At 41.8% G+C, this 22,840-nt stretch overlaps 1 protein-coding gene across 1 annotated transcript in view; it reads left to right on the top strand.

Moving 5' to 3' along the window:
- Positions 1–22,840, top strand: part of COL13A1 (collagen type XIII alpha 1 chain) — a 368,078-nt gene that overhangs the window by 61,759 nt on the left and 283,479 nt on the right. The window contains exons 5-6 of the mRNA XM_086922128.1: positions 2,417–2,452; positions 20,824–20,850. Of these exons, the coding sequence (XP_086778254.1) occupies positions 2,417–2,452; positions 20,824–20,850 (63 nt within the window). The remainder of the gene's footprint in view (positions 1–2,416; positions 2,453–20,823; positions 20,851–22,840) is intronic.

Raw genomic sequence — 22,840 nt, 5'->3', positions numbered from 1 at the left:
AAGATCTTTGACTGACTGACTGACATTTTCCTCCACATGAAACAAGCTTTTCCATGTACTGAAACCCCTTCGTCTTCCTTTAGGCCAAGTTTGAGGACATTATGTTCCCCTTTCCATGCTACAGAAGGGGATTTACTTCAGCTCTTCGCAGGACTAAATATCTCACCATTTCCTGGGTGAGAAAGGGTCAGAGAGGAGCTCTTGGTATATACAAACTCATAAGGCAAACCAGGCCTTGATCCTACCAGTTCCCACCACTTGTGTGAAACCGCTTCCCGCATATTTGTAAGCAGTTGTAACATGCAATTATGTAGAAGCAAATGTATTTTTGGCAGCAAGGCCAGGTTTTGCTAGAATGCCTAACAGCTGTTGATTCTTCCATTTGCACTCGTAAACTTTGGGGCATATTTATGAGAGCTTTGCGTCATGCTTGCACCGTGCAACATGGTACATGCGTGCTGCAAACCTCTAAGTCAGATTTATGAAGCCTCGCACAGGATCTTTGTGTGGCTATGAATGGCTCCCATTGAAAAATTTGGAGTAAGGCAACGCATGTAAAACTCTGTGCAAAGGAGGCATTCAATGGGCGTTGCAGTGGGTGTTCCCACGCAATTCCTAGATTTACAAAGACTTGTAAACCTGGAAATGCGCCAACATTATACACCTCTCTAGGAGAGGTGTAACGTGGAGCAATATCTGTATTTCTCATCATGTTTCCTCTTTCTGTGTGTGATGCATGGAAAAAGCCTCTCATTATTTTTTGTGTGCAGGAAGGAGCACTTTTCTGAACAAATCTAATCCTGCCTACAATGCAGACACGCTTGCACCATGGTGCATGGTGCAAGGGTGCCTGCGTTGACCCTAGGTTGCCAAAACGTCGCCATCACAGGGGCAAAGGACAGGAGTGCACCATAGTGTAGGGGACATTCCTTCCTTTTCTCTGTGATGCAGGGCAGTGCAGCAAGGCGACTTGCATGGTCGGATTGGAAACCAAAACTGGCCCTGGCAAAGAGCTCGGCCGGCCCCCCTGGGAACGGCCGAGCTGTTTGCCAGGGTCGGTTTCGGCCGATATTGTTACAGGGGCCGATTTTGCAGCTATGCTGCAAAAATGGCCCTGTAACAAAAACGCCCCCAAGGGCCCAAAATCGGCCCCCATCCTAGCGGTCCACCGGGGAAATTCCCAGTGCCCACTACGGCCACTCTGGCCCTGGTGACTTGTTGCGCTGGTCTGAGCCACAAATTTCCTAAATATGGCCCTTGGTTTACACACTTCTGCCAATCAGAAACACATCATACATTTGTGAAAAGCTCTAGTGACATAAAACTAAAGCTTCTTTTGTCCATCAGACTCTGTAACAAGAGATAAGTCTGGCAAGTTAAGATGACATAGATAATGGAACGTTAGTCACCTCCAGGATAAATTTCGCCAATTCTTTATGTCTCGGCAATGATAAAACGCTATTGTATAAGCTAAAGCTGGCATAAAATGCAATAGATTATGTGAAGAGAAATCCTAAAATGTGCCTGCATCACCACAGGGAGGAAAACGCTGCATTGGCTGTAAATACAAATGCCTTCATTTGATAAATCGCTACTACCCAGGCACTGTCCCATTGTATCTCTGTGAATAAACGTTTACTTCGAGTAGAAAGAAGAGTACTGCCCTTAAGGCCAGCGGGAGTCTTTAAGGTGAGTGGGAGGCCTTCTTAGTGCTCTGTAGTAGCCAGGTTTCGTCCGCAGTTTTTAATAAAGATGTGGAATTTCATTGGAATGTTGAGGATATTCTCTGCATAGCTTTCTTTACACCTTCATCGCTACATAACTGCCTAAAAGCTAGGTTTGTATTCCATCATTCGTGGTAAAATAATATATAGCAGGTTGTGCTATTAAGCAAGAAATAAAAAGTCCAGCAAGGAACAATTTAGCGCTGATGGATAGGATGTATTACATTCCCAGGAATTTGAATTGCACAACTGAAGAAAAAGCGATGCAGCAGAGCATATAAAATGGAAATGAAGTGTGGGCGCTGTGTGATCTAGAGAGAGGCCCATTGAATAGGAATTGTGCCTTTCAAAGCCTACCTGTAACACAAGCTAGAACCATTGGGACAGGAACAAAAAGCTGAAACAAAACGTAACTACTTGGAGAAGCCAAGAACCATCACACCATCTAGATTTTAAAATGTGTAGCCTACAAGCAACGCAACAACTGCATTCATCTGATTTTCTAGCTAACAATTGGCATTGGTCTAGGCTCGAAAGGAAAAGTAATTGTCAAACCTCCGACTAGGAATGTGAATAGCAGCAAAACACAGAAAAGTCATCAGGTTTGAATTACGGGTTAGAAATTCAATATAATAACATTTTGCTCAATCACTTTCACCCATCAACATTCTCTCTTTCTTACCCCTTTTAAGGGCCAGCCTGGAGCAAGAGGGTTTCCGGGATTTCCTGTAAGTAGACTTGTTAAAGCCATATGCTCTGCTTGTACATGCTGCATGATATTATATACAGTTGCTGATGTTGTCTGCAGAAAAGTCTCATTTTAACATCGCTCTAGATTCACATTGATGTATCAGAAGCTTTTTGTCATCAATGCAAATGGCATTTTAGTCATGTTGAAGTATTAATTTCAAGTGTTCTTTTTTTGAAAAAAACGCATACAATTCAACACTAATTGTAATATTGCAAGTTTCGTGATTAAAAGCACGTTGGTGGCAATATACACATGTTTACGGCCCTGTGCAAAAACAATGTTTCATGTTGTGAATGTAGGTATATTTGTACTCTGCTGAAGTGAACACCGAATCAGTAGATTTATGTTATAAGAGAGACATAAACGCTTCAATATCACCATATATATGTATTCCGGATAAAAAATGCACAACTTAAAAAAAAGCAAATAAATTAATATTTTATAAATGAGGAATTCCAGGATTTTCCAAATTAGCATCAACAGTTTGTAGTAGAAGAAAACGCGCATAAGAAGGAGCAGCCACTTGATTTTAACGTCTCCAAATAATGTTCATATTAAATGATGAAGTTCAAGGATTGCAAGAAACCAAAGAGTAACAAATAAAACTCCAATCAAGAATTACCTAAACTGAATCATTAAAATAATTTCCCCGCGATTTCTTCAGTCAACTCAATTCTAGGTGGCAGTACTATACTGCCAATGCTAGCATTGTTGCATTAGTCATGCACCTTTGTCCTTCTAGAAATGTTACATTCCAGTACGTTTACATTTCATTGGGCTCTTTGCCTGGATTCCCAAAAGACCAGTAGACAAATATTGCATTTTTGTTTCGATATGTCTAATTCCTTGTAGTTTCCCAATACTTACCTGTTCTATACAGTTTTTCTGGTTCACTTTAGTTTTCTTTTCCACAATATGGTCTAGAACAGTGGTCTTCAAACCTTTAAATGCTGCGCCCATGTGTGTAAAAAAATGTAATCAGGGCCCACAAACGTTTTTTTCTGCAGAATTGACAGCTCTCTACAAAAGTTTAATCGTTCAGCCATTTTAGTTATCCCCTTTAAAATTACAATTACATTCATGATTACCATCATGCTATTGGCTGGCTGACCTCCCCAAAGTGTAAAAGTATCCACAGAGTGATTCTTTTTCAGAAATGGGGGTAGGGACTTGGAGTATTATTTGTAGCCAGCGTCGCCTACTTCCATCTAGAGTATGAGTGACAATAGATGACCCTCTTCAGAGTGACTCATTGTCACTTAGTTTTATGTCAATCAAAACACAGCATCGTTTTCAGCATGGTGCTCCTCGTGTCCAGTACCTTTTCACTTTTGTGATGAAATAAGGCCACCAGTGGGTCTGGCCTATCAGTCTGAAGACCTTTGGTCTAGAAATAGCAGCTCAGAATACCAAACTGTATTCCTCAAAAATGCTGCTTGCCATTATATATGTCCTAGTGACTTTTTGCTGTACAATAAAGAACATTTCATTTGTTCAGATGGACACACCAATCTTCATTTCACCACTTTAAGGCTTCATCTTGACAGACGCATTTAACCCAGGACCCCAGGACCATAGAATCCATGGCATCCTGAATCCCACCTACTTGCCCCCTTACAAAGAAAAGGTCAAGTAGATGATGAGTGTGATCATACTACAAGCACACTTAATAAACTCATATGAAATTAATGGAATCGAGTTTTTATTCAAGATGAAGAACACAGGAATATAGATACAATCATCAATTGATATAACAAGAGGAATACAAGTATAAAAACCGCAGTAGCAATCATAAATTGAATACAAAGAGGATAAAGATAATAAAATATGTTAGCACTCTTATAATAGAATTCCATAACATTGAATCTAAATAAAATTTGAAGAACATTGATGTACCAATGTGTTTGTAAGTCTGCATTGTATCTGTCTCCATTACTCTCTTAATATTGTTCATGATCTGAACTCCTTTCCTCCTTTCTCCAAATATTGTTCCCATGTCGCCTTTTTGCTAAGTATTGTGCTTTGTTGCTCACCGGCTTGGCAGCACTATAGAAATTCCATAAATGTTGCAAATGCTAGTATTTTAATTAACGTACAGGTTGAATTTGAGAAAACTCACGATGTAGTATTTATTTACTGCAGTTCATATTCTGTGGACAAAACACTATGGGTGATAGAACAATTTACATGGTGACCATTTCAAACAAAATAGTATGATAGGTGTTATATGCAAGAATTAAACATAAAATAGTGGCATGCATGACGCAGTAATATGCAACAATTAAACAGCGAATAGGTTAGGAAAGTTCACTCACAGATGGAAAGAGAAATATTTTCTTCACAGAATCCATTCTGAAATGTATCAGAGGGAACAAATATCTTTAATATGTGGAAGTGAAGATGAAATAAACATCCTCTTCAGCTCTTTAAAAAAAAAAAAACCTTATGAAGTGGGATTGTCCTAGTGTCCAGTTAAACTGACTTCTATCCCATGGGTGCACACCGTAAGAGGGATTACCTCTCACAACTACCTTTATAGTCCATTACATACAATCCACACAATACTGAGCCCCACTGTACCTAACACATCTGATATAAGATTGTAATCCATTACCCTTAAAAGTCCTTGCCATCAGTTGTAATGCACCTTTTCACAACTGGCCTGTATATTGATCTTTGATGAACGCCAAGAACATTATGAGAGAAAAAAATATTGCATTGTGTACTTTTCCCTACATAACGTAGGTAGAAAATAAATAAATGGCAGTATGTTGTGACAGTGTCTTTGTTTTGCAGGTGAGGAAATAAATATAGCCAGATAAAATGCAGGTGTGGGGGAACATGAAGTTATATTACTACGTTATACTAATACAATCATTCATAAAAGCTGTCTTGTGTTGTCATACTTGGAAAAACGCTTCAGCTTCTTTTCAGACTTTCTGAGCTTCAGGTGAAGAACATCTTGTGAAGTTTGTATTCCAAAGCTATAAAATATAAATCAACCATAAACAAAGCCTTCTTTAAAAATATGAAATGCTTCGATCAGTGAGGCGAGTCTCTAAGTAGTGACTGGTATCAAGGACTGCTCCTATGAATGAATGCTTGTCACTTGGACACATTGCAACTGGGAAAGCTGATCTAAAACCCACACGGTGGAAGACATCCACATAGAACTACAATCTTTGAGCAACCCCTGAGAAGAAAAGCTTTATCAATCATTCATCTATGTTAAAGCAAGCATTAATGTCAATACTTGATATTCACTACTAAGATTACCAGCAAATCGCGTACACTTCTAGAAGTTGTTTTTAAACTAAACATAAAGGACTGTCAACATTGACAATTACCTTGCACCCGAAAGTAAAGGCATTGCAAAGGACCCTCTAAAGTTACCAAATGAAAATGGTTCCCATGGATATCTAGCGATAAAGGGAATTTCCCTCTTGGGACTGTCTATGTAATGTGTTTCAGCATTCCCTTTCTGACCCGCCCTATATGAATGCTGCAGTCTGCCATTGCATACAAGTTTAAGACACAAGATAATCCTTCAAATGGTCACAGGAGAGTTCCGGTGTCACCAGTGGTCTTTCACTAATCTATCATACAAAATCGTACTTTAGCAACCCAAATCTGGTTCTAAAAGTAGTGGATGATCTAATTAATCTAATCACCTCCAAATACCAATTTTCCCCTAAACGTTCTACTAGACTTTTGGAAACTTCTGAAGTGGCATTCCCTAAAGAGGCCAGTGCTTGCAAAATGTGTTCAATAAGTTTATTAAAGTTTTAAAAGGGTAAACAATCGTTAAATATAAAACATAATGATACAGTTACTGGAGAAAAGGACAAAATACATAAGTTCATTATAATATTCGATCAAATGAGAGATAGATTGTCACAAATGATATTTAGATAAAATATGAAGTAAAATTAGCAGGATCACGTTAACGAACCATAAGGAACATCAAATGTATCATTACTATAGAAGAAAGAAAAGGAAAGAAACTAGGAAAGAGCTGAAATAAAGATAGTAAATGTAAACCACAGCACATGAATACAATTCAGATCAAAAGCCCCCCTCCCTAAATCTTTATCTTTTTTTTAAAGTGTATTACCAGTGGGGTAAAGGGAACATATCCTGAATACGATCATTATGCTATGGTGTATACTGAACGGAAGATGAGGAAGGACCTTTTAAGGTTGCAATGATATCAGGTTGTTGTCCTCTTATTATTGTGTGGGTGTAGCAGATCATGTCTTGGGTTCAGGTCTTGCTTGCCAGTGCAGCTATCAGTAGGCATAATGGTTACCAGTGCTTACTTTGAGCAGGTATTTTCCAGTGCTTAGCAAAAGCACATTAATCTTGAACACCGGCTCTTATAGCGTGAACTTGACCCAAAGGTATTGGAGCGCGGACACATTGATTTTAGGTATGCAACGGAGTTCTGTTTTAGGCAGCGCTTACAGGAGAAATGGGCTGGTGCATGCTGCCTTCTGACGAGAGCCCTAGCACTTTTTTGTTTTTGACAAATTAACCACTGATGGTTACAAATTCTTAGAATGGGATTTGGCTCCACCCTGAGGAGAGGATTATTATTTCATGCTGTTGGCTGTTTGGTGTATCATTCCACCTCCTTGGGAGTATTGTAATGTATGAATGACTATTTTTCCATCTTGAAAATACGCTAAATCACTACCAGCTGCGGTCGGTAATGGGTGTACCTGCAGGGCGGTGACTTGGGGAGTGGGAGGGGCAGGGTGGGGGGTAGTAATCTATGGATTACGTAGCTTTACAGGTAAGTAAGCATATAAATAAATAAAACTAATTTTGTTGCATGCACTGCATCCCCAAATGCGATGCTGTGCGCGCAACGAAATTTGTTTTATTTATTTATTTATATGTTCACTTACCTGTAAAGCTCCGTAAACCCCTCCCCACGTCACCTCCCTGCAGGTACACCCAATACCGACCGCAGCTGATCATTACACTTTAATTTCCTTATGTTATAGTTGCATAGTATTCAGAAAATAATTCGTTTTTCACTGTTTTAATCAGGACTCAAAAAGGCAAGCTAGACATATGACTTTTCCAATGCTTGTTTCATGAAATAGTTTAACAAGACATATTCAGGTACACCTCGGCAATGTCAATGACTGGCAGGATCATGGTAAGGAGAAGGCATAACTGTAGGGTGCCTTAAGAACTTAAAAGTGCTCCTGGGAATTCATTCACAAAACCTAATGTGCTCTTAAGTTTCACTTAAGTTCACTTAAGGCTGGATTCAGGTTTGTAACTTGCAAACCCGGATTTAAAACTACATGATGTACAAACGAAACTTCCTCTTACTTATGTGGGAAAGTACTTACTTGATTGCCTTTTCCATAAGAGTGAATTTATGTTGGTGGAGGTGTTACTGCGGAAGCAGATATGCTTAATCTTCTGACCTTGAAAGTTGTAGCTTTGCCGGTGTTCATAAATGTTTACAATTGGGTCTCCACATTTGAAGTACGTGGAAAGTTACTCATTCAAAAAGAGTCAAAATGGATGTTTCTAGGATGAGAAGGGAATGGCAATTGCCACTTATAATAGAAATGCTTGGAAAGGGGGTTCTCCATAGGAAACGCGATTGCTCTTTTTTAGGTTTTGACTAGCAAATGCTTCCGTACGAAGTACGCATGCGCTAGGAAAAATCTTATGATCTGTGTGTGGAGTCGGGTAACAGCCCCCTCCTCCCATTGGCTAGCTCCAGAAATGGAGGCTAGCCATTGGGAGAGGGCTCTGTCAGTCAATCTCAGAACAGATTCGGGGGCGTTCCCGAGAATTTTTGGCTTTTGGCTACGTCAGCCGAAAGCCTGTTCTCGGGAACGCCCCCGAATCTGGTCCGGCATTGAAGGCACCCGGAAGAAGTCCAGGTGAGTGCTTGCTTTTTTTTTTTGCCCCCGGACCCCGTTCCCGCCCCCCTACCGCTGCCTCGCTCTCCGTGTCTCCCCGGCCCCGTTCCCGCCCCCCTACCGCTGCCTCGGCTCCCGTTCCCGCCCCCCTACCGCTGCCTCGACGCTCTCTCGGCCACTCTGCTGGCTCTCCCGGGCCCTGTGCGCTGATTCCCCGATCGTGGTCCGCGGCGCCGCCTGCCCGGAGCCCCCTGAATCCGAGGGGCGGACAGAGGACCGGGGCGGTGACAGCCTGTCACTGGCGAACTCCGGAGAAGCAGCGACAACTTCACCGGGTTTCAGGGGAAGAGCAACAGTGCGGCGGAGGCAGCAGCCGCCGCGAAGAGGGGATGGGCACGGGCCCTGGGCGCCTTCAGGAGGTGAGACCACTCCACGGCAGCAGCACGTTTCCACGGAGACACCTGGAGTCCAGCTGGAGAGACAACTGCTTCAGGGTGACACTGCAACCGCAGGAGAAGAGCAAAGAGCACCTCCACGGCGCCAGTGCCCCCGGGCAGGAGGCTCCAGGGGGAAAGCAGCGAGCCGGGGCGGTTGGGAGACAGCAACTCCACGCTGGCACAACACCACCCACGCTGGCACAGCACCACCATCCACGGGGAGAACAAAAGCGCTGCTGTCCCCTTTAAATGCTCGGTGTGATAACCGCACTTCAAAGGGACACCGCCACCCCTCTACGAGAGCAGCTCCCCAGGGGCAAACAAGTCCAGGAGGGCACAAGTGCGCAGGGCAGGAGAAGCACTTCAGATCTAGGGGAGGAACAGGGCTGACTGTAAGTTTACGGGAGGGAACAACTTACCCATGTGGTCAGTACATGCAGTGGAGAACAGTAACTACACAGGTTCAATGAGAGAAACAACAAACTCATAAAGGGGTCACATTGCCAGGGAAGGAAACCGCGACTTAAAGGGAAAAAATTGCAGGTCGCCAGGGTGGCAAGTACACCACAAGAGGAAAAACACATTTTCAAAGATCACTATAATTTAAGCGTGGATATCAACGAGCCGACGGATATAAAAGACTATAGAGGTCGAGGAAGACCAGCAAGTCCCACCTGGGAAACAAAATCTTTGAGTGAAAAACTCCACCAAGGGATAGAGAAAATCCTCAGGAGATAATTCCAACTGGGGAAGAAAACTGAAATAAAGTAAAGAATATTTTCAATAGTGGACAGAAATTCTAGAAAAGGGAAAAATAGCTTGGGAGCAGGAATCACGATCTAGTAGGAGAAAAACAGCTTCACGTGTGCCCTGAGAAATTCATTGAAGAGGACAGCAACTGAGGGCCCAAAGAATGACTTGAGTTATCACAGCTTCTGAGGAAGGGAAGAGCATGTCTGGATAGAAAATTGTCTGATAGAGAGCTTTGGTTTATCCAAGGGGCTCACTGATGTACTGGTGATTTCTAACAAGGGGCACCTTATCGTGGGAGAAAACAGACAGCATGGGAATGCCAAGTATCTTGAAAGGATAGTTGCAGGACTGCAGCAAAAGCCTCAGGATCCCAGGGTGAGGTGGGGCTCTGTATGAGAGAAGCAGATTTCACGGCAAGCGAGCGTCAGAGATGTTGTAACCAAACTGATAGCTCTGTAAATCCAGGAGGAATTGAAAAGGGGCCCCACAGCTCTTCCCTCGAGGTAGAGCCGCTGCCTGGCCCTGTTGCAACAAGTGTGGGCGAGGCAGGGACTTGCCTGCTGCATATCATCCACACCCCAGAATCCCTGTGTGCCCTTGTTGCCTGCTTGTGCCTCCGTGTGCCCCTGTTGCCTGCTTGTGCTGTGTGGGTGTGTGTGGAGGGCTCTGTGTGGCTGTGTGTGTGGGAAGCTTTTTGTGGCTGTGTGTGTGGGAAGCTTTGTGTGGCTAAAATGTCATTTTTAACCCCCCGCGCGAGTCCCCCCCCCCGCACCCCCAAGTCCCGTCGTCGTCGTCCCCCGTCCCGTCCCCCCCACCCCCAAGTCCCCCCCCCCTCTTAACCCCCTCTCCCCCGAGTCAATGCCAATGGCTCTAGATCTTGCAATTGCCGGACCTGTTCAATTGCAAATGCTTGTTATAGAGTTCTGATTAGTTTCTTTCTTTGGCATCCTAACCCCTTTTGAGGCCAAAATGAACTTTCTGAATTGTGCTTTCTTTGAATATTAGTTATCTTCATCCAGAAGGTTATTCTTGAAAAAGGAATTGAGCTTGGGACAGATCATTATTTTATTGAATATACTTTTGCCTTTCATTTGGGCCGTACAGATGATGGCAATTTATTCTACCATAGTTAACATATATCATTTGGTCTGATGAGAATAAAGACGATAACAACTCTGGGTCCTGTCTCATCAGGATGCAACTTGAACCCAGATCATACGCTCTGACTTCTCATGCTTGTTGAAGTGGCCTGAGAGATTACCAATTTTAAGAACTATTTCTTTCGAAGTCTGGAAATGAGGAGGTAAGTCAGACTTATTGTTGATACAGTCTGCATATTTCACAGAACTTCTTTGCAGCTACCTTAAGTCAGTCCTTTTGACCCTGTTGTAACCTTTGGTGACTTTGATGATATCGACCACCTGATGTAACCAAGCTGTAAAAGTGGGGTTGGTGGCAGCAATCCTGGCATGGCTTTGGTATCTGTTTGGAATGACACACTTTTTATTTATCTAGAACAGTGCAAGGTAAAAAAAATGTTTAACACATGTTCTAATATCTTGGTCTTTGACTTGTGTTCGGATTGGTCTATGTGCCATATAGTTCATGGGATTTCTGAGTTGCTGTTATTAAGGGGATGGAAGCTTCTGATCATTTATGGTTGTCCGTCCTTATGTTCCCATTTTTGGTTTATAACTTCTTGAACTACAGTAACTCATTATTCCTCTAATAACTAGTATATCTTTTCCGGAAAACCAACTGGCTCTGCAGATTTTCCTTTATTTATTCCAGTATTTTCTAAAGTGTTAATTTAGGGAATTGGATATCCTTAAACAAAGTAGCGTAACTTCCTAGTTGAAATATTCTCTCTATAGGTCAGAACTATGATCTTGAAACTCCAAATATATTTCCCTTACATGTTCTATTGTTGTTGAAATATTATTTCTACTTTTTTTTGCCTTGGTCTTCTACAATAGAAGGACATTCCTAGCATACAATTCTCCAAAAGCAACCCCACCTCAGCTTAATCAAATTATGATTCAGAATGCCTTACGCCTAAGAGCTGTTTACGTGCCTCTGTTGCCTGCAATGTGTGGGGGCTCTCAGTGTGTGTGGGGGCTCGCAGTGTGTGTGGGGGGGGGCTCGCAGTGTGTGGGGGGCTCTGTGTGGCTGTGTGTGTGGGGGGGCTCTGTGTGGCTGTGTGTGTGGGGGGCTCTGTGTGTGTGTGGGGGGGGGCTCTGTGTGGGTGTGTGTGTGGGGGGGGCTCTGTGTGTGTGTGGGGGGGCTCTGTGTGGGTGTTTGTGTGTGGCATTTGCGAGAGATTAAGCTATTGGCATTGTAAATGACAATGCCATTTATTTATGTTAAAAAAAAACATAAATAAAAATAATGTCAAGAGCAATACCAATAGCTCTAACTTTAACAAAGGCAAAACCATTGCATTGTAAATGCTTGTTTGTAAGTATTTTCCCTGTGTAGAAAAAAACATCCGTGAATAACAAGATGCATTATACATCCACTCTCAAAAGTCGCTAAGGTTAACCTTACACCAGGAAATCCTCAAACATGGTACATTTTCTGCAGATAACACTCAGGATTTCTATTATTCTGCAATATAGAGAGTGAAACTAGCCAAGCAGAGTTAATCCTACTCACTCATATGTATTCTTATTTGTGAATGAAGACCTTGTGGAGTCATCTGTTACCAAGCCACCAAAGCTTGGCCATTTAAGGAGTGGTGACCTGTACTTTTGTATCTAGAAGTCGTTTGTGCCGCTGTTGACCCTGGTCAGCAGTTGTATTAGCCAGGAGCACAGAGGAGGGTTTCCTTTTGTTGTGATACACGTCCCTTTCAGAATATATTCAATGTATGCCGTTGTTGCCCAATTTCGGCAGGGCTCAATGACGTCAAGAGGTAACGGAATGCCTTTCGTCTTCTGCTTCACAGAGGACTGAACAGGGAGTGCAACACCGATCACTGACCAGGGCCAGATTGGGAACTCAAAGCTGCCCTGGCAATTTTGTGGGGCTGGCCCTAACCCCGGAGAGAAAGGGAAGGGGGGCAACCGTGAAGCACTTCTGCCTAGCAAACCCGGCCCCCAGCACTGATGTGATTTTTGTTCCATGCAAAACAGGCCCCCAGGAACAAAACCAGCCCCCACCGCTCCAAAACCGGCCCCACTCTTTTAGCCTCCCTGGCAAACGCCGATGCCTGCTACGCCCAGTCCAGCCCTTCCACTGACCCAAATTCTATTAGAACCAGACCATGGCTGGTGTCTTAAGTATGTGACTCCCATTTTACCAAATTAGCTTAGAGTCATTGAAATGGCTGGTAAAACACCTATACTAGCTCACCTAACAGAGCAACTATTGGATTTTGGCCACTTTTACTTGCTTTCTGTTGCTAATTTGGAAAGAAAAACAGATCTTTCAACAGCTGCAAGCAAACACGCTAAAGTCAGCTTTAAATAAGTGCCCGGAACTCCTTCTATTTGCCCCAGTATTTCACTCCCAGAGTTTCCCCCAAACCCAGGACCCGGGCCTGACCTCAGTCATCCCTGTTTTTACCACAGAGAGAAACATTTCTGTCGAGGCGTTCCCCATCCGACACCTTAATGCAGCTCTGCCAAAGCTCACTCCACTCCCTTGAAATTCAGTAGTGCATATATATTTCGATAAATGTCAAACAAGATATTACTAAAACTATTAAACTAGGCCGAAATGTCAAACGCTGACATGTAAGGAAAAGCAATTCCTGTAAGTTCTGGCAAGGTCCGTCCCCGTTTCATGCATTCCAGCATTTAACAGTTGTTTCATGGTCAGAAAGCCAGTCACTTTGGGTACGCTTATAATGTACTTGGTGGAATGGATATGTAAGAAAAGGAGACCAGAAAAGTTAATAAAGCATACTATTAAATTCTCAAACGTGAAACCTTCCCGCCTAGAACGGCGTGGTTAGAAAGTATGTCACTCAGCTCCTGCGGGGCTGATCACTGACTGTGCCCTTGGCGCCCCTGACCTCATCCACAAAGGGGCCGCTGCTTTATTTCTGTCTATTTTATTTTCCATTGTGTCAAGTGAGAGGAAATGCACATGACAACATGTGCCTACCAGAGAAGCCGTAGGATTATTCCATTGCTCAGTTGGGAGCGGGCTAGATTTACTTCAATATGAAAACTATGATGTGTATAAGCTACTGCCGGAGAGGGTGGCTGGCATCTACCGGGGCTGCTGTTCCAGGTTTGCACAATCAGTAGTGTGGGGGCTCCCTCTGCGTCTCTGACTCTACACGATAGCTCCTCACAAACACGCTGACCTCAACTCAAAATGTAGCAGCAAAAAAAAGTATATTACCTAAAATACACAAAAAACATTCCTCACGAGAAGGAGGTGATGCTGTGGCTGCGGCGCTGGGAATAAAAACCACTTGTTCTCTCTTGCACATAAAAATGTCACTACTATTAATAATGGAAAGTCAGCAGCTGTGTTATCTAATATTAAGAACATAAAAATGTTTTATTGGATGGTCAGTCGGTTTTGTTTGACCATATCTTAGAAATGTATAACATTTGTATTTCTTTTTAATAACTTGTGCACGCATCTTAAGTGACCTTACCTGACACATGCTTATTGTAATACAACGTAATGGTACTCATTTTATCGATTTTTGAAGGATAAAATTCTGAGTGCACCTGTCAGGATTCGAAACCAAGATCAAAGAAAGATTCATGCTATGGATGCCTGAGTATACTGAGCCACCAGAGGTCATAACTTAATGTCAGTGAGCTTTATATGGGCAAAGGCCAGGTATTCAAATATCTCGTGCCTTCAATTTACCCAGGAAGTGCTTTTGTTATAATGATTCTAACATAACGAGTCTCTTCGAAATAAGGAGATTTTTGAGTATAGAAAACACTGGTTGATTACTAGAAATGACCCATCAAGCCTTTCTTTGCAAAAGCCCTAGTGGATGAGGTTTTACTGGTGATATATTTTGTACATATCTTTAAAACCCTGCAATGACGCAAACATGTTCTTTTCTGCCTACAGGTTGGTATAATTGGGAATACAAATTAACAAGCATGTGCAATGCAATAGGTCACGCATTTGTCAGAGATAGACCTATTGGCGCTGTAAATGACAATGTATTTTATCTAAGTGTTTTAGTTTGCAATGTAGTGGATGTACAAACAGAGACACAGCTGCAGCATTGTGTTGAGAACTTAGAATGAGAAATTACCGATGGGATAAAAGATGCAGCACTGCCAAGAGGACTTAGAATGACGAATCACGATGAGACTAGAGACGCAATTAGCAGCACTTTCATGAGGACTTAAGTGAGGGCTTACCAGTGGGATCAGAGAAGTAGGTAGCAGCACTGCCTAGAGGACTAAGAATGAGGAATTACCCCTGGGAACCAGAGAAGCACCAGCAACATTGTCTAGAGGACTGAACATGAGGAATCACTGATGAGACTAGAGAAGCAGCTAGCAGCGATTTCTAGAGGACTTAGAATGAGGAATTACTGACTGGACCAGAGAGGCAGCTAGCAGCTCTGTCTAGAAGACTTAGAATTAGGAATTACTCACAGGACCAAAGATGCAGCTGCAGCACTGTCAAGAGTACTTAGAATGAGGAACAACTGATGATACCAGCGAAGAAGCTAGCAGCACTTTCTAGAGGACTGAGAATGAGAAATTACTGACGGGACCAGAGAAGCAAAGCAACACTGTCTAGAGGACTTAGAATGTGGAATTACAACTGGAACCAGAGAAGCTGCTAGTAGCACTGGCTAGTGGACTAAGAATGAGGAATTACCACTGGGAACAGAAACACAGCTGCAACACTGCCTAGAAGACTAAGAATGGGGAATTAACCCTGGGAACAGAGACACAGCTGCACCACTGGCTAGAGGGCTTAGAATGGAGGGACTACTACTAGGCTCGACCTAAAAAGAGGGAACAGTAGCCCTAACACAGGCTAAAAAAGGGCAAGTTAATGAACTGAAAAAATAACAAAGACAAAAATAACAAATGGACAGCCATTATATGTTAGGTTGGTATTCATGTCAAAAGTAGATTGTTATCCACTGTTAGCTTGCTTTATTTTTAATTATTGTTAGTACCTTCGCCTGTGCTACAATAGTATACAAGTCAAGTCAAGTCAAAATATATGTTTATTATGACCGTGGTCTTTAAACAATGCAATTAGAATATCACAGAATGGAGTATGACTTATTATTTTTAAAACTTTATCCATATACGAGGTTCGAACACACCATTATCAAAAATACAAAAAGACAATAAAATTTACAGTTATCTTAAAACTTAATTTGTCTAATAAAACCTATTCCTATTCTTCTTACTCCGTACAATTACAGTCTGCTAAAAACTCATACAGTACTACATGTTATTCTGTATCTCTCAGTGCAGTCAGAGACACCTTTAAAAATTTCCCGAGGGCAATTGCGATATCAATGAAGGGGATTTCTGTTAAGAGACTGGCTGCCTGTGATCTTGTTTTTACATCGTATTTTATGAAGACAGGACGCAACAAAAGTTTCCTAAGGTCTAGGAGTGTAAAGCAGTCTAACAAGATATGCAGCGGTCTCCCTTTGTCCCCAAGTAACACTTGCAGTGACCTTCCTTATCTAACATTTTTGCATTCAGGTCTCTGCTTATTAACCATGGGTTGATCCCAATTCTAATTCTGAGGATTTCTTGCCTGTATCCTCGATTGGGTAATCTGTCGAGGTAGGGGAACCAATTATCAAGTGACCACGCATTTAGCATGTGTACCACTGATTTTTTCTTTCTTAAATAGCCTCTATCACGCATTTTCGAGACTTCTTTTCCTCTTTGCTTCAATTCACCTTTGGTACTAGTGATTTGCAATGAGCTCAGGTCCCAGTCGAGCTCCAGAGTGTTACAGATTCCCTTCACTTTATCCCTACTGGACTTCGCCCATTTTAGCTCGCTTTTCTGGATTTCTTTGCGACACCAGTATGCCACTTTTTTTGTTTCAGGGTCTTCTAATCTCTTCCAGAATCTGATCACTGCTATCTGGGTTAATATCGCCCAGGACTTTGTGCCTATTTCCGTTCTGATGGCTTGAATCATGGCAGATTTAGGAAGTGATAGGAGCCTTTTTATGCAATTTCCCTCCATGACGTCCCAGGATCCCTTACCGCTCAAATAAAGGATCTCTGCGCCATAAAGAACTTGGGGGGGGGATCATTGCCTCAAAAGCTCTGAGCATTGGCCGGTGTGACATCTCGCCATATTCCCTATTGAACCTTTTAAGTCCGCAAATGGAGGAGAGAGCCTTTGCTTTTTGCGTTTCTAAATGGGTGTTCCAATTTAGTGTCCTATCAAACCAAATACCCAAGTAACGGTATTCATTTACTGTCTCTAATTTAAGGTCACCTATGTACCAGCTAAATCTACTTTGCTTTTTCCCGAAACATAGGGTTTTTGTTTTATCCAAGTTGATAGTCAGGAATTTTTCAGCACAGTAGGTATTAAAAGCATTGAGCTTCCTTTGGAGGCCTCTCTCAGTCTGATCTACTATCACCAGATCATCCGCATATAATAGGCATGGGATTTTGTTTCCATCCATTTTTGGACTGGCACTGCCCTCCACCTCTAAATAGGCCGGGAGATCTGACAAGTAGATTGAAAAAAGCTGAGGGGCCAGCACGCAGCCCTGTCTTAACCCATTAGCTATGGGTATTTTGGGAGTTAGGGAGCCCCTCGTATCTTTAATTACTTGCCCCCAATTTTCCCTGTGTAGTTCTTTTATTATGGTCAAGAGATCTGTCGGGATATTTAGTCTCTTTAGTGTCTCCCATAGGCAGGCCCGATCTACAGAATCAAAGGCTGCTTTGAAGTCGACGAAACAGCAGCATAGTTTGCCGTTCTGTTCCGTCGACTTCCTCGCCAGCGCCCATAGAGCAAACCCGTGATCTATTGTCGAGTGGCCTGCTCTGAATCCACCCTGTTCTGTGGGGATTATTTGGCACTCTTCTACCCATGTATTCAGTTGTTTTAAAACGATTTTAGAGAACACTTTTTCTCCAATATCTAGGAGGTTAATCAGCCGATAGTTTCTTGGCTCCTCTTTACTCCCTTTCTTATGTATCAGCCTGATTATGGCCCCCTTCCAGGTTGGAGGCATTGCGCCATCTTTTAACACTACCTGAAACATATTGGCCAGGAAACTTGCCCACCATGTAACCTCGGTCTTCAGAATTATTGCAGGCAGATTGTCTGGGCCTGCTGCCCGGGTTAGCTTGAGTTCTTTTATTGTGAGCTCTACTTGTTCTACGTTGAATTTGGCAAGGCGATCTTCAGAAATATCTTGCCATGATTTAGTCTCCATCTCCTGACTAGGAGTCCTTGCCCCGTACAATTCCCTTATGTATGTATCCCATGCTGCCTCACTCACCACACAGTTTAATTCGCCCTCTGAAGTGCCAGATGCTGTCTTTACTAGTTGCCAGAATTTCCTTAGATTTTTATTCTCTATGGCTTCCAAAAGTTCTAACCAGCATTTTTCTTTATGTAACCTTTTAGTAGAGAGTACCATTTGCTTGAATTCTTTTTTCAGTTTTACCAGGTGATCATGTCTCTCTTGTGAAAAGGTCTTTTTTTGTTTCCTCTGTGTTGCTCTTATCTCCCTTTTCTTGTTTTGACATACTACTGAGAAGCCTTTACCATAATTTCTTTGTTTTACCCTATTGGGATCTTCTCTTTTTAGTTTTATCTTGAGGCATTGAACCAGTTCTTCTAATTTTAAGATGAACCATTCCAGTTTTTTATTTTCAAAATTGGCAGGTGCCATTTTTATTTGCGTGGCCTTCACTTTTTCCAGATATTCCTCAGTTAGACGTGTCGTTACTCGTTTGGGGTACTCAACAGCCTGGTTTATCACTGTTTCTCTCTGTTGTTTCCTACCCCCCATTATTACTATATGGAGGAGTTTGTGATCGCTCATCACATTTTGAATTAACTTGAAGGATCTTATCTGGTGAAAATTCCAGGCCTGCAGGAATATATAGTCAATTGGGCATTTCTGCTGCCCTTGAATAAACGTTTTTCCTGCTGGTGTATCTGATTCTATTCTTCCATTAACACAGTGAAAACCCCTGCCTCCTAAGATATGTATTAATTCCTGGTCTTGTTTCGAGGTTTCCCCTACTGGGAACCTTGCCGGGTTTATACCGTATGCCTCTAGCTGTTCCATATTATAAAGGTCTGCTATTCTTGGATTTAGTTTATGATTGAAGTCCCCCAATATCACTATTGTGTCTGCGGAGTATTTTTCTAAAATACTGTCTACATCCTCCTTAAAAAACCTCCTTTCCCTTTCATACTCCTCCCCATTTTCCCACTGCATGTATACATTTAATAAAATCATCATTTTGTGTTTTAGCTCCACCGTCAAGAGTTCAATTCTGCTTGATTGTACCCATTTACATTTTGTGTTCAACAGTTTTATTTCCCTCATTACTCTTGTTGATACCAAGGTCATGAGGCCCCCAGAGGGCCTCCCACGATTTTTCTTTATGGCCGGCTGATGTAACTGGGCATAACCATCAAAGGTTGGGGTTTCGTCGCATAACCAGGTCTCTTGCAAGCAGGCAAAGCACCAGCAACATTGTCTAGAGGACTGAACATGAGGAATCACTGATGAGACTAGAGAAGTAGCTAGCAGCGATTTCTAGAGGACTTAGAATGAGGAATTACTGACTGGACCAGAGAGGCAGCTAGCAGCTCTGTCTAGAAGACTTAGAATTAGGAATTACTCACAGGACCAAAGATGCAGCTGCAGCACTGTCAAGAGTACTTAGAATGAGGAACAACTGATGATACCAGCGAAGAAGCTAGCAGCACTTTCTAGAGGACTGAGAATGAGAAATTACTGACGGGACCAGAGAAGCAAAGCAACACTGTCTAGAGGACTTAGAATGTGGAATTACAACTGGAACCAGAGAAGCTGCTAGTAGCACTGGCTAGTGGACTAAGAATGAGGAATTACCACTGGGAACAGAAACACAGCTGCAACACTGCCTAGAAGACTAAGAATGGGGAATTAACCCTGGGAACAGAGACACAGCTGCACCACTGGCTAGAGGGCTTAGAATGGAGGGACTACTACTAGGCTCGACCTAAAAAGAGGGAACAGTAGCCCTAACACAGGCTAAAAAAGGGCAAGTTAATGAACTGAAAAAATAACAAAGACAAAAATAACAAATGGACAGCCATTATATGTTAGGTTGGTATTCATGTCAAAAGTAGATTGTTATCCACTGTTAGCTTGCTTTATTTTTAATTATTGTTAGTACCTTCACCTGTGCTACAATAGTATACAAAATGGCCTAAACAGACCTTTCCAGTTGACTGGTGCAGCTGTTAGCATTCTCAAGAATACACCACAGTCTACAACACCAAGCAGCAAAAGTCCACATTTGATGAGAAGTTACCCTTAGACACTAAACAGTGTTGATGTTCTTCTGGCCAGAATAATGGCTCCACATCTGCAGATGGAAATTGACTAGAGAAAGGCCATTCTCTCTGAAATGCATCTCCTAGATTCTAATAATTGCTCTCTTAGAAATCACTGATGTTCACAAATCACAGCTTTTTCTGCTGTGTAATATTCGAGACTTCAGAATGACATATATAAACTATTACCCTTCCTCAAAATGTAGCTGCAGTTTGTCATGTTTTTTTGTATACAGGGATAGGATTCCTTCGAAAGTTTGGACAATAAAATGTAGTAATTAAAGTATGACTTAGTAAGAGTAATTGATTAATGTATTACTTAATTGATTGACTGATGTGCCTATACTCAAGAGTGAATGGTAACTGGAAATCCACATGACCACTCTTAAATGGTCGCTGTTTGGTGTTCACTGAACCCTAAATTCATACTTATTAGGGGAGAGGATGTAGCCTTACAGCTAGAGCGGTCGACCTCAAAGCTGGGGAACCGGGTTCGAGTCTCGACAATGACGCTCAACATCCTATGATTCTGGGCTAGTCACTTAATCTCCCCGTGCCTAACAAAAATAAATGTGTCCATTTATAATGAAACTGTTGCTCATGTAAAGCGCTCTGATACCCGATGTCTTGGGTCTAATTCGTGCTATATAAAACTCTAAAAAAAAAAAAAAAAAATCTAAGGACACTTGCAAGCAGAGAGATGAAGAAGAGATACCTGGGGGATTTACAGCTGTACTTACACACTTCTTCTCTTTCTTTCAGGGCCCAATTGGATTAGATGGTAAACCAGTAAGTGCCCTATTTCTCATTAGTCTTCCAACACAGAACCTTTCTTCCTCTCCTCTCCCCCTCTGGATTTGGTATTGTAATTTGTATTTTTTAGACTGACAAAAGAAAAAGGAAGAAGGTAAAAAGGATCAATGAAAAGATACAATAGGCTTTTTGTGACGTGAGAAAATTATGAGGTTCAATGGCTAATCAATTTAAATATTTGAAATGATTGTTACATAATTAACGACAATTTTCTTGTGAGACTTCTTTAAAAAATGTATTTATTGAATATTTAATACATGAAGAACTATGTCAGCAACAACATAACATCAAGTAAAGCACATCACGCAGAGGTACAGCAACAATATCATAAATATGATATAGTTGGGGTATAAAAAACATAGGTATATTCATTTAAGGCATTAAAATCTTGTGAGATTATTAAATACAGATATTCTCAATTTCAGGCACATTTTGGAAGCAACTATGTTTAGTAATCCCTAGCACAGCACTTCTCAAAGTCAATATTTACGACCAATGTTTTACAGCCTTTACGCATAAATGTTCAGTCACAATAGACTGTTTAGGATAAATGCCTCAGTGTGTAGGCCAAACGAGACACACTCGAGATGCAGAGGAGGCATTGCTTTAAAGAAATGTAAGCTGCTTCCTGTAGGGTGGCTTAAGATGTACACGTTATCCTCAAGGAATGGGCTGTTTAAAGCAGTGCAAAATTACCTTAACTTGGGCCACTTCCATTTTGTACCTGGCTACTGTCTATGCAATGAAGGCAGTTAAAGTTCTGTGGTGCTGGTGCTTGAAGTAACAATTAATTCAGCTGTCTCACAGCCTTTGATTTCAAATGCTTGTAAAATAAAACAAGACATCATTTGTGCCATTTAAAAGACATTCGTTTGGAGATTTAGAGTTGTTCAACCTTATGCTTTTTTAACTTCAGAAGCCTTCAATGTAGTAAGTCTTTTACATTCATGGCAGAAACCCGCTTCATGTTTCTTGCTTCTTACATCATTCAAAGCTGACTCTTGTGAATAGCATCATACATGCAGTATCCTACGTGCATACATACACACATACAAGATCTCATCCATGCATGCATACATACATACATACACATATACAAAGTTCAGAATGAGCTGACAGCAAACAGGATGGGCAAGAGAAGTAAGGTTTTCGAGATAGATTCTCAACCTAGCTATTTTTATGCCTCTAGGTACTACACCCATGTCATAAATTTGACTGGTCATAAGAGTCAAAATAGAGGATACTATTCCTACCAAAATCTTCATGATATTAACTAGGAGAGAATTCATTAGGGTGGAAGAATAGCCCAAGTTCACAAGCAGTCAGTCCACTTGTTCATGGTATTCCTGCTCCTAGTTTTGCAGTTGTAGATGAGGCTAGCACACAATGTGGTGTTCTCGGTTGAAGTATCAGTGCAGTAGATATGAAAGAGACAGTTCTGACTTATGTTTGACCACTCACTCAGAAGGGGCCCCTGAAACTATAACAGGCAGAAGAAACAGGGGAAACTTAGAAATACAATCAGAACAAGATTTATCTGCCTGTGTATATAGTCTAGAGTGCTAAAACTGACTGATATAGGTGCTGCCAATATGAGACACTGGCCTACCAGAATATATTACACAGGTGCATTGGATACAAAAATATATCAAATGTATTTATTAAATATAACATTGCAATTATATGAACACAATAGATGTAATGCACCATAAGTCAACCAAGCGCATCCTAAACCACACACACACACAAACGTTCATACAACCAAGTACATACCCGCACATACCCCTACGTCCTACAGAATGAGGGTTCAAAACTTTCAGTGTATCAATATATACATGGAGACAAAAAATCCCACCCCCCTTTATTTTACAAGAGACAAAACATGACTTTGTCAAAACCCCAAAGATGAGACAAATCATCCAATTCACGAGTACATCAACAAACGAGGGGCAAAAAATGATACAAT

The sequence above is a fragment of the Lissotriton vulgaris genome, chromosome 5 (genome assembly GCF_964263255.1).
Source record: "Lissotriton vulgaris chromosome 5, aLisVul1.2, whole genome shotgun sequence".
Taxonomy (NCBI): domain Eukaryota; kingdom Metazoa; phylum Chordata; class Amphibia; order Caudata; family Salamandridae; genus Lissotriton; species Lissotriton vulgaris.
Note: the sequence above shows the minus strand (reverse complement) of the source record. Positions and strands in the feature narration are given on the sequence as shown.